This window comes from Limanda limanda, chromosome 3 (assembly GCF_963576545.1).
Source record: "Limanda limanda chromosome 3, fLimLim1.1, whole genome shotgun sequence".
In the NCBI taxonomy this organism is placed as follows: Eukaryota; Metazoa; Chordata; class Actinopteri; order Pleuronectiformes; family Pleuronectidae; genus Limanda; species Limanda limanda.
In genome coordinates this window covers 8124632-8140922 of record NC_083638.1, presented here as the reverse complement: position 1 = coordinate 8140922, position 16291 = coordinate 8124632, and the positions used below count along the sequence as shown (strand labels likewise).

General features: G+C 44.7%; 1 protein-coding gene across 1 annotated transcript in view; it reads left to right on the top strand.

Moving 5' to 3' along the window:
• prmt3 (protein arginine methyltransferase 3) overlaps window positions 1-11128 on the top strand; it is a 52070-nt gene extending 40942 nt beyond the window's left edge. Inside the window, exons 14-16 of the mRNA XM_061068343.1 lie at window positions 2523-2573; window positions 3834-3921; window positions 10880-11128. Coding sequence (XP_060924326.1) covers window positions 2523-2573; window positions 3834-3921; window positions 10880-10986 — 246 coding nt within the window. The 3' untranslated portion in view covers window positions 10987-11128. The remainder of the gene's footprint in view (window positions 1-2522; window positions 2574-3833; window positions 3922-10879) is intronic.
• The last annotated feature ends 5163 nt before the right edge of the window (window positions 11129-16291 follow it).

Genomic DNA, 16291 nt, shown 5'->3' with positions numbered 1-16291 from the left:
CCTCCAGGCGCTCTTCTAGTTTAACAGTGTTTTAATCCTTATGATCTGAGGATGAAACCTCCTTCACTGTCGAATCACAGTTTTCAATCCCCATCTGGACTGGACGTTAAAGTCGTGCTGTGTCGTTTTATCGAGTGAGTTAAAAAGTTTTGCCCAGTTCCACCCATTAAAACCATTAAAACCATTAAAACCCTGTGGTCCACTATATATCATGTGTGAAGCATCAAGGTCTTTATTGTTTTATCTGATCACTTTCACATCTTTGGTGTTTTATGTGTGAGGCCGGTACTTATTCGATTTTTTTTATTTTTGCCTTTTAAATGAGATTTTAATGGGGCGCCGAGCTTCTCCGCTGGTTTTTCTATTTGCAAGTTTCACTCTGTGGCCTAAATGTTAATCGCCCGTCTCACCGCGCCGCGAAAGTTGCACGACGCAGAAGTGACAATCAATCTCGCTTACGAGCCGCTGTCACCGGGACGAGGCTGATCTCGGCCTCGCCGGCTCCGAGAGGTGAGGCCGCTCTTCCTCACGAGTAATTACGGCTAATTTCCTAATTACCGCGGCACCGGGCGTCTCTGTAACGTTCATTAAAAGCCATAATTGCATCGGGGTGACATGCTCTTTCATCCTCTTTGGGTTCTTCTCTGCTGGTTTAGCTGTGAGCTCGCGGTGCCGCCCCTGCCTGTCAGAGTCAATAAAGGTTGATTGAAGCCTCGGTGCCGGGGAGTGTGTCGAACACAGCTTCCTGATCACTGAGTCTGCATGTGTGTGTGTCTGTGTGTGTGAAGTGTGTGTGTGTGTGTGTGTGTGTGTGTGTGTGTGTGTGTGTGTGTGTGTGTGTGTGTGTGTGTGTGTGTGTGTGTGTGTGTGTGTGTGTGTGTGTGTGTGTGTGTGTGTGTGTGTGTGTGTGTGTGTGTGTGTGTGTAGATGCACCACGGAGACAAATATCTCTCTTAGGATAAAATATTAAAATGCAATGTGGGACTGTGGAATGCGAACAAATGGGTTTTGTGTTTTTACTTCTCCGAGTGTTACAAACCAATACCCCCCCCACACCACCACCACCACCACCACCACCACCAATATCACCACCTTTTGTTACCTCCCTTTAAATTTCCTCTGTATGTTTTCATGTTCTCTCCTCCTCTGTCCTTCCCTCTCTCTCTCTCTCTCTCTCTCTCTCTCTCTCTCTCTCTCTCTCTCTCGCTCTCTCTCCCCCTCTCCCTCTCTCTCTCATTGATTCGGCTCTTCTTTGTCTTGGAGAGCTGGCCTCCAAGTTGTCAGCTGCGTCAGGATTAAAAGCTATTAGTTCTGCATCATTGCCACTACAAGTGCGCTCCTGAGATTGATAGAGTGCCTCTCTTCCTCCAGTGGGGGGGGAGAAACGAGAGGAAAACAAGCCCGGGGTGGGGGGGGGGGGTTTACCGGTCACCTACAGGCGCTCTGGCCCGAGACTCTCCCTCTGTTTAGATGTGTGAATTGGTTTTCACTCACATGTGTTCACACCTCTGCAAATCCTTAAAAAAGACCACATTTACAGCCAATTTTTTTTTTTAACCTGAAGGAGAAGAAGACCTGGTATTAAAATCTGTTCTCAAGGATCCTATCACACATCAGCACCAAGTTCAGGTCTGAACACGACCAAAGGTGTCCCTGAACGCATCTTGAGATCACATTCAAGACGCATGAAGCCACATTGTCTTTGCTGTGGGAACGCAAATCTGTCCTGGGACACAGGACGGATTCTAATGCTTCTCAGGCTCCATGTGTTTGTTTGATTTTGGCCACGACACAAACGCTGACCAACACATAATGTTCTATACTTTGCTTAGATGAGTAAAATCTTTCATTCATTCTCCTACCTCTCCACCTCTCTCACTAACAAAACAATCCTTTAGAATACCTGCTTGTGCCTTCTTATTGTCCTGGTGGTTATTAGTCAGATGCCTGCAGATTCAGATCCATTGGGATAAAGCCACATGGTTTAGTTTCCTTTATTGACTCCTCTTGCAACACTGTCACCAGAAAAGCCACCTTCGCTAATTTCATGTCCCAAGCGCCAAGATATATATATATATTTTTGTATTATTATTATTGTTGTCAGCAGAATTGCTTCAACGTTGTAGGTGGCTGCCTCATCATTTATTTCCTTTGGGTCCCAGATGAAGGGAGAGGGAGCACATGAGACACCGAGCTGGTTTTGAGAAGGAGGAGGTGGTTTGAAGGAGACAGCAGTTTTCATATGAGTCGTATCGATACACATCTGTTCCAGGATGTTCTCCTCCAGTTCTCCTGACCACACACACACACACACACATTCCTCTTGCACAATAGAGAAGCAGTTCTTATTTACTCCCTTGTTCCCTAAACCCAGCAGCTCATTAAGCTCATTAAAACCCAGAGTCTGGTTCTGCCCTCTGCTTCTCTCCCAGCTCCTCGTGCCACAGTCTCAGTGTAGTCAAACAAATCCAGGGGTTTATTGTTCTGTCACATTCTAACACACCCCTCATATTTCATTGCAGGCAGTTGTCGGCTACTTTGACATTTTCTTCGACAAAGGCTGCGGCAACAAGGTAAGCAGCAGCGGCGGCGGCAACAGCCCGAGCCATTTAACGGAAACTCAATTATGTTCACGCTTTAGCATGTTCCTCCTCCCCGAGGCGTTCGCTGGCAATCGACAGGCGTCCTAGCCGACTGCTGATATAAGCACTTACCCAGCACAGGCAGCCGCCTGGAACAGCCGATGCCAAGCTCCGTGAGCAGCACAGACACCTGCCTCTTGATTGCACTTCCTCTTGTACCTGAGACTCAGGCTGCGGATGATGCAGTAAATTACCATCTCCACCGGGAGCTTAGGAGGGAACAGTGTAACAGTGTAAATACAGTAGAGATAAGGGTTATTTATGATGTAGACCCAAACTAATAATGATTCTATGAGATTCTATTTAAATCTTAACAAGATTCTGTCAGGTTCTTGAACTTTTAACTCTGGGCTCATTGCTTTGGGTTTACAAAATATTTTCATTCCAACCTTCCACAGAAAATCATTTTAAACAGATCTCGTGTCCTTGAACATGCAGAAGTTGTGTTTTGTTGACTGTAGAATTAGCAGCATTGTGAAGAAGTAGAGATAAGGGTTATTTATGATGTAGACCCAAACTAATAATGATTCTATAAGATTCTGTTTAAATCTTAACAAGATTCTGTCAGGTTCTTGAACTTTTAACTCTGGGCTCATTGCTTTGGGTTTTAAAATGTTTTCAGTCCAACCTTCCAAAGGAAATCATTTCAAACAGATTTTGTGTCCTTGAACATGCAGAAGTTGTTTTTTGTTGACTGTAGAATTAGCAGCATTGTGAAGAAGTAGAGATAAGTGTTATTTATGATGTAGGCCCAAACTAATAATGATTCTATGAGATTCTAGTTAAATCTTAACAAGACTCTGTCAGGTCCTTGAACTTTTAACTCTGGGCTCATTGCTTTGGGTTTTAAAATGTTTTCAGTCCAACCTTCCAAAGGAAATCATTTCAAACAGATCTTGTGTCCTTGAACATCCAGAAGTAGTTTTTTGTTGACTGTAGAATTAGCAGCATTGTGAAGAAGTAGAGATAAGTGTTATTAATGAGGTAGACCAAACTAATAATGATTCTATGAGAGCAGACGTGCAGCTTTATTTAAATCTTAACAAGACTCTTTCACGTCCTTGAAGTTTTCAAATGTTTTCATTCCAACCGTCCACAGAAAATCATTTAAACCAGATCTTGTGTCCGTGTTGGCTTTTTTGTTGACTGTAGAATTAGCAGCATTGTAAATTTTCTTTCTTTCTGCACCAGGTGACGTTCTCCACGAGTCCTCAAGTCACGAAGACGCATTGGAAACAGACGGTGTTCCTGCTGGAGACGCCCATGTCCGTCCAAGCAGGTCAGTAACCAACACAGATCCCCGGGAAGCCAGCAGCCTTCTACACGTGTGGTCAGGTTCAGCTCCGTGTTCAGATTTGTGTTTTCACATGATTTTATTCGGCCCCACTGGTTTGTCATAGCGAGCCGCGGCCTGGTAATCTGTCTGTGGGGGAGACGCCCGTTATCTGTCACCCGCAGAGACAGCGGGAGATCACAACCAATCACACGCAGCCATCAGGGACGGCATGTAAAACTCTATCTGATAGGCGGTGGCAGGCGTCTGAATCACGACACGTTACACGCCGAGCGCTTTGTAAATGACCGGAGGAAATATTTATAGAAAGGCTGTATCAGCAGATTAAAGTGTTATAAAGCGCCGCAGGTTACCGCTGCACGGATGTTCTCGGAAATAAGTTTCTGTCGAATTCAAAAACTCGACATTCGCTCTTTGTGAAGTTCACCTCACCCGGTGTCGGCCGATAATTAAAATGTCATCATCAGCAGAATGTGAACATGGGGTATGTTTTTTTTTTAAACCGTAGTGATCAGAATATAAAGAACATCTTTCTCCTTAATGTGCATTTTTTTATGCTTACACCACAATTCCAACCACAACTGATTATAATATCTCTTATGTTTGATAATGAGATATCTGCACTGGTGTGTATTTGTTTGTGTTGATGTTTGTTGAACTTAATGAACTCAATTATCTGTATTTTACATGTGAAATGCTCAGTAAGTAAAAGCAACTTGTCACAAGCACTAAAGCTAAATTGTGCACGTACCAGAAATTTGAACACCCAAAAAATATTTATTTAAACAGCAGTCGTGTCCTGTTTACATAAAAACACACAATATATCAACTTGTAAATTTGAAAAGTGTATAAAATAAATGACTTATATTAAATGCGATTAGGCAAATCACCGAGATCTTCAGAGATGGGCGAATACCAAAAAAAAGGAAACCCAACCGTCCTACCCTGAAAAAATATGGGAAATATATAACCTACATGGTTCATATCCTACTTCCTACTTTCAAACTATATCTCGTTTGAAACTTTTTTGGTTGAACTCATTCAGGGAAAGTTTCTGCCTCTTCGTCATTGACTAGTTTTCTCCTCTTCGTCTCTCGAGCTCCTTCACGTGTGCCGGAGTGTTCATCGCACAAAGCGACTTTTCATCAGCTTGCAAATCACCCTAATGTGTTTTATCTTATCTGGCTTTGATGAACTAAAAAAGACAAATCTCAGTCGTTATCATATTTGTGGTGTGAAAGCTCCTGTTCCTGCTGTGAGCACCGGCCGCTTGTTGGTGTTATCATAATCATCGTGGAAGCTGATGTGGGGATGGATGATGCTCGCGGCCGCCTGTCCCCTCACTGACCACATATCAGATGGAAGCCACTGTAATAAACGACCTGCACGGGAGCGAAGGCGCTTGATGTGAAGCCAAAGCTCCGCTCGGCTCGTTCCCACGACAACCGGGACGATAAGAACCTCAAATCCTGTGACTCTGCTCAAACGCTATCTCAGGTTCCGAGCTCCGCTGACTCAGATAAACGCAGCCGGGTCTGAAAGCCCCAGGGCGACATGATGCTTAGGGCGTGCGTAGGTACAGGAGACTGCGAAGCGGGTTAGAGACGGATTTGATTGGACGATCAGGTGCAGGATTTCACTTTGCGTGCTCGTACAGGCGGCGTCTTCCTGCTCTTTAGTTCATTTTTAATCCTAGAAGTTTTTTGCAAAGAGGGAACCTCTGTTACTCGCTGTTGATGACGGGAAGAGTCAGATTCAGTTTCGGCTAAATCTCACCTCAAGTGATTAAATCCCAAAACGAAACATTCAAACAATTTAACAATCGCACATTTCTAAAAATCGAAACTTACTCAAAGCGTTTGAAAACACAAGTTACCGCATTGGCTTTTTGTGTCGTTTGTGGTCATCCATCGTCGTTGATTGGTCACACAGATACTGGATGGAGGGATTGATTAGTATTAACGTATGTTCTTATTTCGTAACATAATAAACATGTTCTTTCTCACAGCTTTAGCCACACCCCACACACACACACACTCACACATACACACACAAACACACACACACACACACACGTTCACAGCCTGAGCTCATGAGCCATGTTTATCTAAAAGCTAATATCGAGTGTGTGTGTAAAAGATCCATCACTCTGGCTCTGGGTACTGTATTTTTGAACCAAGAGGATTGAGCAGAGGAAGAGTTAAAAGAAGAAGAAGATGAAGAAGAAGAAGAAAAGGCAGCAGAGAGAGAGAGCTAGAGAGAGAGAGAGAGCAGTAGGTTATTGATGTGCTCGCTCTACCCCGGCACCCTGACGGTCCCCTGCCTCCTCCAGGGGCCGTAAACCAAAAATGGACTTTTTAAGAGCATTCACCGGCTGCCTGCTATGCTCCTATGGTGCACTTTACAACACACACACACACACACACACACACACACACACACACACACACACACACACACACACACACACACACAGCACTCCTTCACACACAAGAGCTCCTGCATGCTTCAGTACTAAAAACTTCCCTAAAGTCACCTTGAAGATGACAAAACTCTCTGAAACACACTCTCTTAAAGCCCCCCCCCCCCCCCCCCCCGGCTGTGGACTGTAGAACCACCTGCAGCTGTGATTGGCTGCAGACTCGTCCCCTGTATTAAACATCCAGCGGTTTGTTCTAATACAGACTCTGTCCGCGGTGATTTATCGTGGCAGAGAGCGAATCCTATTTGATGTGTTTGTACGAGTGCAGCAGTAATTAACTCTGTGGCTGTGCGTCTGTGGGAGGTGCCCGGGGGGGGGGGGGGTGCACGCAGCAGGCTAGAACAAAACATCCCAGCGAATCCTCCTGCCTGGCAGCGTAATAAATTAACCAGCGAATCATTTGTCATGCTCCGGTGTGTTTGTGTAGCTCCAGTATTGTAGAGGCGGCTCCTCTTCCACAGTTCTTCCTAATGTTCCTCCCAGAAAGGAGGTCACACTTCTTTTTGTGTGTCTCCTGCTCCTCGGAGGGAGGCGGCGCCCTGGTTTACCTGCGCAGAGCCGCCGCCGCCGCAGCACGGGTGTGCCTCCTCGTCATTGGTCGGTCAGGTGGTCTTCCTCCCGCCCACTTTCGTGACTCGCCAACTCTTTTCCAGGCGGCGCTGTGCACCTCTTCTTAAATCTTCCTCCTGCCCTCGTCTGTCCCGGCTCAGTTTAAACACCTCCTCCCCCCCCCGGCTCATTTGAACTCCGAAGGTCCTTGAACTGTCGAGCAGCAGCAGCGGCGGAGCCAAGCTTCAAGTTTCTCAGGGCTATAATTCAACCCGTGGGTCGGTTATGTGCTGGCGGAGCGGGATCTACAGCCCATCAGCTCCTCGACTTCCTGGTTCTGCACCGAGCAGGAAAAAGGGCCTGGGGAGTAGAAACAGATTAAATGGAGGCAGATTGGAAAAAGAGGGAGGACGTCGAAGCGCTGAGGCTGAAATGTGGCGTCGGGGGGGAGGTCAGATATGAAAGTCTGCTGTTTTATATGAGAATAATCCACTTGTGTGGGGTCATTACCTCTGAGGGCGTCGGCTTGTTCGATTGTCAGCAGGATTACAATGAAAACAAACGAGTGGATTGTCACCAAATTAGGTGGAAGGATGTGACGTTGGGCGAGAAAGAACATTTACCCAAACCCTTGGGTCCTTTGTCAATTCAGGTGACAATTTATAAAATAAAGATTCTAAAGGCGTTCAGCATGTAGGCCAGTGAGGCTCAACCCCAAAGAAATGGGACATAGGTGGAGAAGGAACCAGGGTCCGTGACTTCACAGCTTTCTTTAACATTATGAGATATTTTCTCCATCTTCCCTGGTAATACTGTATGGATTTTGCTTTAGGGAACAGACCTCTATTGTTGGGCCATGTGGGATGAATGCACACTACTTTCCATTGTAGTCATTTGCTATATTTAAACCAATGATTAAACATTAATATCAAAACTTGCCACGTCAGGAGGATCCCACGAGTTCCTCTTTCTAGGTAAAAGTAAATTTAAACCCATATATGATTTTTAGGGCGTTTTCTTGACATGGAAAGTGAAAAGGAAAGAGACCTGCAGTTAAGTCCCTGTGTGGAAGTGCAGATATGTGGAGTATGAGTCAAACGGCTGCAATGTAGATGAAAACTGTTTAAACGAAATCGCTGTAATGTGCGTATTCCCAGTGTAATTTCATGGAGTGAGAGTGTGTTCGGCTGAGAGCGGCTGTTTCTCTGGGCCCGGCCGGGCTTAATGACACTGGCATGTTGATGTACGACGTGGTGGTGAAGGCGCCGCTCCATTCCCCGACTCATTTCCACACATGGTTAACTCGTTCTCCCAGCAACTGAGTGGCCAGTTTACTGAAGGCGCCGAGGACCCTCTTCCAGCGGGGGTCTGGTCTGACTGATTACAGCCGAGCATCTACAGTCGCACCACGACTTCTCACGCCCGAGGTTCCCGTACTTTAATCGGACGCTTCGGGGATCAGAGGGACAGTTCGCTGCAAAGTTATTTAGCTCTCTTGTCCCAGTCCGCTTTCTCTCCGTCAGATTTGTTTTAACGAAATGTTACCAAAGGTCAAGCAATTATTCCTTTGACCTTTTGAGCCAGCTTGAGTTGGACTGCAGCCGCCCGCTGCCTCCCATGAGCACCGGGACTCACCCGTCTACAGCTGACACCGAGCCGAGGCCACCTAGTGTCACCGCCTTCAAAATAAGAGAAAGCAAAGCAAAGACAAATTCACTAGATTCTTATTTGGATCAGAAGCTCCTCTTCCAGTCAGACAAAGGAAAAATAGGACGAATGGCTGAAATCTACTCAGCTAATTCTACAAAGTGTTGAGTCAAGGTTCTGAAATGACAGATTTCCCTTTTAAACTAAAATAAATTTTGGTAATTATGTGTTTATTGAGTGTAGATCACCGGTTAAATATGTCAAGTTGATCAATGAGTGAGGATCTGGTCACTTGAAGTTAAAGATCTGAAAGGAGGAAAGAGGAGCTTTGCTCAGGATCACACATTAACACCAGCCGTGTTAGAAACCAGACGTGTGTTGCTCCAGTTGACTCGTCCTGCGTCCACGGTGTTGATCCCTCGCCCGGTTCATTAAGTCTGTGATGGAGTGAGGGCGGCACATCACTGTCTCACTGTCTCACTGTCTCACTGTCTCACTGTCTCACTGTCTCACTGTCTCACTGTCTCACTGTCTCACCACAGTGTCTCACAACAGCATCTTTTTCCAACCGGGCAACATTTATTCCTGTTAACTACGATGAAACGCAGCAGGTCGAAAGTGAGAGAAATCTGAATGTTGTGTTGTATGTACAAGGAAGTGTAATCGAACTTTTTAACATTAGTTTGACCTTAACGTCATGAATTTAATATGTTTAAATCATCATCATCAAGTTTAATATGCTTGTTGTAAAGTTTCCTCATAGTCTTTGTGTTCCAGCAAAATCACCAACACAAGACTTTATATTTATTTGTTTTTATCCATATTAGATTTGTTTTATTCAACTTCCATCAGCCAACGGGGAGTTTTTCTTTGAATTTCATTGTGTTTTGAAAATGAAGGCTTTCTCTTCTATTCAATTCTATTCTATAAGAGACTTTATATCGAGCAATCAAAGATGCAATGTGCACAATGTGTTTTATTCAACTTCAATCAGCCAACCGGGAGACAACACAATGACAATGAAGGCTTTCTCTTCTATTCAACTCTATTCTACAGAGACTTTATATCTGCTCCATTAAGATCTGAGCTCTTGTTCATTTATTTCTACTCCTGAAAAAGCTTGCGTGGCGTTCACACTGCAGCCGTGTTCTGCCCGCTCCGCGGCCGTCAGACTCTGTGACAGCAGCGTTGCCATGGTAACCAGTGAGACGTGACAAGCAGCAGTGATGGCGGACGCGTTTTCCCCCGAATAAAGCACCACAGTCAGCTTTTTTTTCCCCCTCCTCGTCCTCCTCTAACCTCCAACGACGGGGAGCGCATGGCACACAGAGTGGGGGGGAAGGAGGTGTTCGCGGGGGTGTGGGGGGGGGGGGCTTGTTTGCCGTTCGGATAAACATTCATTTACCTCCAGCAGTCAAACGTGAAGATAATCAGAGTGATTATGCATCATAATCATCGGCGTCTTCTCCCGGCCTTCCGCTCGCCCGTCCTACTGTAAATGCCCTCTCTCTCCTCCCGACGCCATCTGGAGGTTTTGGCGGATCCTTGCTTATTAACATACATTAAACCACGTTCCCTTTACACACATCATCATTCCTATAAGCGCCCGTGCGTCTCGGCTCCTGCTGCAGAGGCCTGAGCTCAGCAGCACTGTGCTGCTGCAGGGCGGCGGGAGGAGTTCTCTCTCCATGTGCACTTATTCCTTTTCCCTTTTCTTTATGAACACGCTCATCGAGTTCTGACTCAGGGAAACTGCTCCGTGACTTTTCATGCTCTGGATGTAGAGACACAGTTTGGGTGGTTTTCAGCTGGAAGTCAAATTGACAGTTGTATTTACTTACACTTCCTTCAAGGGGAATGAAAATATGGATTCTTCCACAGCTGAAAGTAGTTCCCATCAAATTCTCTACTCAGTCCTGGTTGAGTTAAATTTTTGTTTGCGGTTATTTTAGTAAATTTCTGATTAATTCATAGTTGTGATCTATTTTAAATCTTTTCAGTTGAAGCCTGTGGACAGTCCTGGCGTATTAAGAGATCAAGTATCACATTAAAACGTCACCTTATTGACCGGTTTTGTGTTTATCTTTGTTATTGCTTTATTTTCACTGTGCTCTTGTTATTTATTCTTTAATTTCATTATTTTTCCATTTTTCTTATAGTTAACGTTTCATTTTCTTAGTCCTGCCTCTCATTCAAAGTGAACTTCTAGTGATGGACCGTGCTCTGACCTGTCTCGGTCTTTCTGTCCTTGCTGTCTTCATTAGGGGAGGAGCTCCAGGGAAAGATCAACGTGCGTAAGAACAAGAAGGATCCTCGCTCGCTGCTCGTCACCCTCGAGCTCCGGGACAGGAAGCAGAACTACAGCCTCTAGTAACTCCAAACATCACCTAGCTCAGCAAATATAGACCTTTTTTTTAATATGACATATGACAGTAGGGGAGTAGAATACTTGATTCTTATGTTTTGAATGTAAGAAGTGTTTCTGTACCTTAATAAAAGTTAAAAACATGAAATTTCCTCCTTGTGGACGTATTTTATTTCACATAGCATGATTGAACCGCTTATTTAAATTATTGAACGATAGGTTGAAAGGGTAAATATTTTAGATGTATTATTCCTTTGTTTCAAAGGTGTTTAACTTTCAATTTCAGTTTAACCTTAGAGGCCTTACGACCTGCACACGTGCTCAGAGAAGCTTAGATCCCTCATCATGCTCCATTACTCACGTTTCCCGTCCTGATTAAAATGTCGTATAAAATTAAAACTAAAACACAAACTGGTTTCAGCTCTTTGTTAAAGAGATTCTGGGTTTTCCTCGTGTTTCTCAGCACGTTTTCCTCCTTCCTGCGTGAGATCCAACCACCGGCCTCATCCGTCTTCCGTGAGTTTACTGGGACGATGCAAAATGAATTTAAGTCTTTAAAAGGCTCTGACTGAAGCCTCTTTACACACTTCATTGAGCAACTCTGCTTATAATTAAAGATTTTCCCTTCTTCCTCCGCCTGAGATGATGAATCCTAGCCTGTGTGAAAGTGTAGTTATCTGTGAGGAAGAGGAAGAGGAGGAGCCGGTCGTCTCGCTTACAGGGGATTTGATTTGTCTCCTTGTGATGTATTTCCACGGCTCCTGCGAACATCAATACATCGCCTCAGCTACAGTCCACTGAAATTTCCACTTTCATTTTCTGCCTGAGATGAGTCACGGACCTTTTATAAAAACCCAACATGTTGAATTCCTTCAGCTCCAGGCGACATTTTCTTATTTATTCCTAAACAAACCAGCAAATAGCAGGAAACTGAGTGAGTTTGTCGTGTTGAATATGAATTGTCTCTCTGAGTTCTGAGGACATGTTCCGGCTCAATATAGAAAACGTCCACCGAGGCCCAAAAGTTCCTTAAATTCTGCACCAAATCCATCAAGTTTGTTCAGACATAGTTCTAAAACTATTTAAGATACATCTGATCTGATGATTACCAACTAAACCCACAGTATCTGGTATTACTGGTTTGCAGCCATATTTATTACCACACAGTGGCTGAGAACCACTTCTAAATCAATTAGACACACTCCTAATACCCATCCCCTTAATGTACCTGATACATACCAGTGTCATCCCAACCAGGCCCTGCACAGAAACAGCCTAACACAAGTTCTAACCCAGTGAAATTAAACTGGAAACACTCGGCTCACATTAAAGTTTCATTTAATCATCTGCATTTTAATCACGTGGTTCTTGTACCTGCAGCTTCACACAAGGACCGGACCAGTCATCATGTTCAGTTTCTATTCCAACAGCAGAGGACTTGAGTTTATTTTGACTCAGACTCCATAGCCCCGTGGAAGAGGACTTTATGAAATCCTGGAGAGTTTTAATAATCAGCATAAATACAGATACACTGTGAAAAGGTTTAAAGATTATAGAACAGCACTTGGATATCATACAAAGGCCCAACAGTCCCCTTGAATTCAACCAAGCTGCACCCGCACACACTCAGAAATATCAGTCACCTTTTTTAATTAAAAAACGCCAAATCTCACAATATTCAAGACCGGGATTCTTTCTTGGCCCATTTTCCATCCTTCCACAAATATAGTTATTTGTACCACAACTTATTTAAGGGTATTTTTGGGGGGGTTCGCCCTGCAGCCTGAACACCTTTAGAAAACCACATGGTCGCCTGAATTATGAAAAGACCAAAAGGGAATTAAAACAGAATTGCTGTGGTAAGGAAAACACAAAAGCCTTTTGGTTTTCACTGCTTTCTCTGCGGCAGCTTGAAGCCTGTGACACCCAGAACTGATGAAGATGATGATGAGGGTGATGATGATGATGATGATGAAGGGCAGCCCTGGGCCTCTGGTTGACCTCCTCCGCTGAATCGCTGCTGTCCAGGCGCCTGCAGCCTCAGATGGATGCAACTTCTTATCGCTCGGGCGACAGTGGGAGTGAACGATCAATTAATTACACGCGCCCGCGAAATTAACGAGCGCGAGGAGACACACCCGGAAATGTCCCTTCATCCGCGTGCGTGCCGTGCGTGAGCCCTGCTCCTCCATCACGACTTCAGTCTGGGCCAGAAATAAAAAAGGAAAGAGATGATGGAGCTGAATCCAACACAGGCCGCTGTGACGGTGCTTCTCTGATGTGTGGATATTAATGAAAGATTAAAACCAGGAACCAGTAGAAGCCTCTTCCTCTGATGAGTGGAGGTGGGAAATCGGCCTCGACTGGTTTGGATTGGGAGGAGGAACATGGGGGAGAGAGGAGAGGTGGGTTGAGAAGAGATGGAGGGAGAGAGACAGAGAGAGAGAGAGAGAGAGAGAGAGAGAGAGAGAGAGGGACCCGAAACAGAAATGAATGATGGTATTAATGAGAGCAGCACAAATTATAATAATAATGATAATAATAATAATAATAATAATAATGATAATTGCTGATGAGATCTGGATCCTGCATTAGAGAGAGAGTGAGAGAATGAGAAAGAAATAAAGAGAGAGAGAGAGAGAGAGAGAGAGAGAGAGAGAGAGAGAGCGAGAGAGAGAGAGAGTTCTGGTTTGACTGAAACATTTAAAAAACGCCTCAACCGGTTGGGCTTGGGAGGAGGAATATGGGGGAGAGAGGAGAGGTGGGTTGAAAAGAGAGGGAGGGAGAGAGAGAGAGAGAGAGAGAGAGAGAGAGAGAGGGACCCGAAACAGAAAATAAGAGTGATATTTATCGATGTAATGATGGTATTAATGAGAGCAGCACCAATTATAATAATAATAATAATAATAATAATAATGATAATTGCTGCTGAGATCTGGATCCTGCAGAATGAGCAAGAGAGTGAGAGAATGACAATTAAATAAATAAAGAGAGAGAGAGAGAGAGAGAGAGAGAGAGAGAGAGAGAGAGAGAGAGAGAGAGAGAGAGTTCTGGTTTGAATGAAACATTTAAAAAACGCCTGATGAGAATCAGAACTACACGTGTTGGCATGATTATAGTGCCGTGCGTGTGCGTGTGTGTGCGCGTGCGTGTGCGTGTGGGAGGAAGAGGAGCAGAAATCAATTACAATTATTCTCTGTTGACAATGTAATTAAAGTCGAGGCGGCGGCTCGTGCACACGCACCGCAGCCGCTTATCTGGAGCGCATGCACGGCCGCACACGCACAATGAGGAGAGAGAGAGAGAGAGAGAGAGAGAGAGAGAGAGAGAGAGAGAGAGAGAGAGAGAGAGAGAGACTCAAACCTGCTCACAGCTGTCGTGAAGTCATCATTCATCACAAAAAGTGTTTTGTTCATTTAATGCAAATAGTTTTTAGTTTATAATAAAAAAAAACACGTCTGATTTTTATTTATGTGGTTTGGAAACAAATTTCTCAAACCGGATGTGGACTCGTTCTTTAATGTTTTTAAAATGTAAAAGATCTCAAACGATCCCTAATGATTTTATCGACGTCAATTTAACAGCCCATTAATTATTATCAGCCTATATACAACATAAATATCATATATATTGCCCTGCTTGCAATTTAATATCATTATTCTTACTATATATTCTATAGGCAGCTAAACCCTGCTGCTTATTTTTAATGTGTAATAATTTGCACAGTCAGGTCTGAGATGAGCCACGTGCACATCCCGTCAATCAGAGGCGAGGCCCGGAAGTCCCGCTTCATTAAGCGAAATCACCTCAAACTGTCAGAATTAAACATTCTACACGAAACCAATTTATTTCCCCTGTATCCGCCCGGTGTGTGTTTATTTATGTGCATGTGTGTGTGTGTGTGTGTGTCTTTGTGTGGTGTGTGTTGTGTGTCTCCTGCAGCTCTTACTGTGATGATCCACCGCATCGAGGCCTAAAGATTTGTTCAACGATCAAAAAAATCAAATCAACCAATTTCTCCTCAATTGAACGAAGGGTCTCTTTTTGGGATGTACTCCCATGTGACTCGCTGGTCGGGATCTGATCTGGAGACTTGGCCTCTGGTTCATATGCGCAATGCAGTGTTTCACAATCTACAGCGTGTGTCACCTTTTCTTTTTTACACCCTGCGCTGTCACTGCTTTGAGTCCAGCGGTTGGCTCTTGGCTCCTGTTCCATCCTTCCTCCCTTCCTCCCTTCCTCCCTTCCTCCCTTCCTCCCTTCCTCCCTTCCTCCCTTCCTTCCTTCCTTCTTGCGTAAGAACCTGGACAAATGAGTAGCTGCTCCAAGACCTCGCCTACTTTATTTTTTTTATTTTTTATTTGCCCAACTTGATCGTTGCTCCTATCGATGACGCACGGAGGAGCGTGAACCTATAGATCCAGAAGCGCGCCGCCGTGCGTAAAACAAGTCAAGTGAAAAAACTATTTATAGTTCAGACCATTTTTAGCACATGATCTTTAACCCTCGATTTTACTTGTGAAATGACAAATAGTGGATTTTTCACAAGCTTAGTCACAATATGCGTGTTCATAATAATATTTATAAAGATGTCAGACTACTTTTTGATATTTAACAACTTAAACACACACGTAGAGGCAAGTTTCTGCATTTCCAGGCCTAAGATTTGCGTTAGACGAAGAAGAAAGATTTCTTTTTAACCAAGAATCTTGCGAACACCAATGCTACTGTACTTGTGACTGTACCAGAGAAACACGACTCAGATGTTATTTAGACCCAAGTGCACTCTGGTGTTGCTCGTTACATCCTGTCGATAAGAGCCTGAACCTGGGTCTGTGTGTTGTGGGAAGAGCTGGTGTGTGTGTGTCCATGTGTGTGTGTGTGTGTGTGTGTGTGTTTGTGAGAGAGAGCACCCTACACATCCCTGGAGACAAGTGTATTAATCAGCCGTCCAGCGCTCACGCACGCAGGCATCTTGCGTAACCGGAACGCACACAAATCCACGCACGCACAACCCCCTCGCCCCCCCCCTCTCTCTCTCTGTCGTCTTGACTCCGGTTGTCCCTTTAAAAATCCCCAATCCAAGGCCAATGATTTATCAAACTCCTATTATCAAGAAAGCGTCCCGCGAAGGGCACCTTGCACCGCACTGACGCAAACCCGTTTCCCACGGACCTATAGAAAAGCTTTGCACTCTGCTGTGTGCGCGGCCACAGGCACCAGCTCCCAGTCCTCCCCTCCACTTTCCCACAGCGGGTCCCACTCTGCCAGGAGAGCTTCGGAGAACACACGGAACATGGTGAGTGTCCCC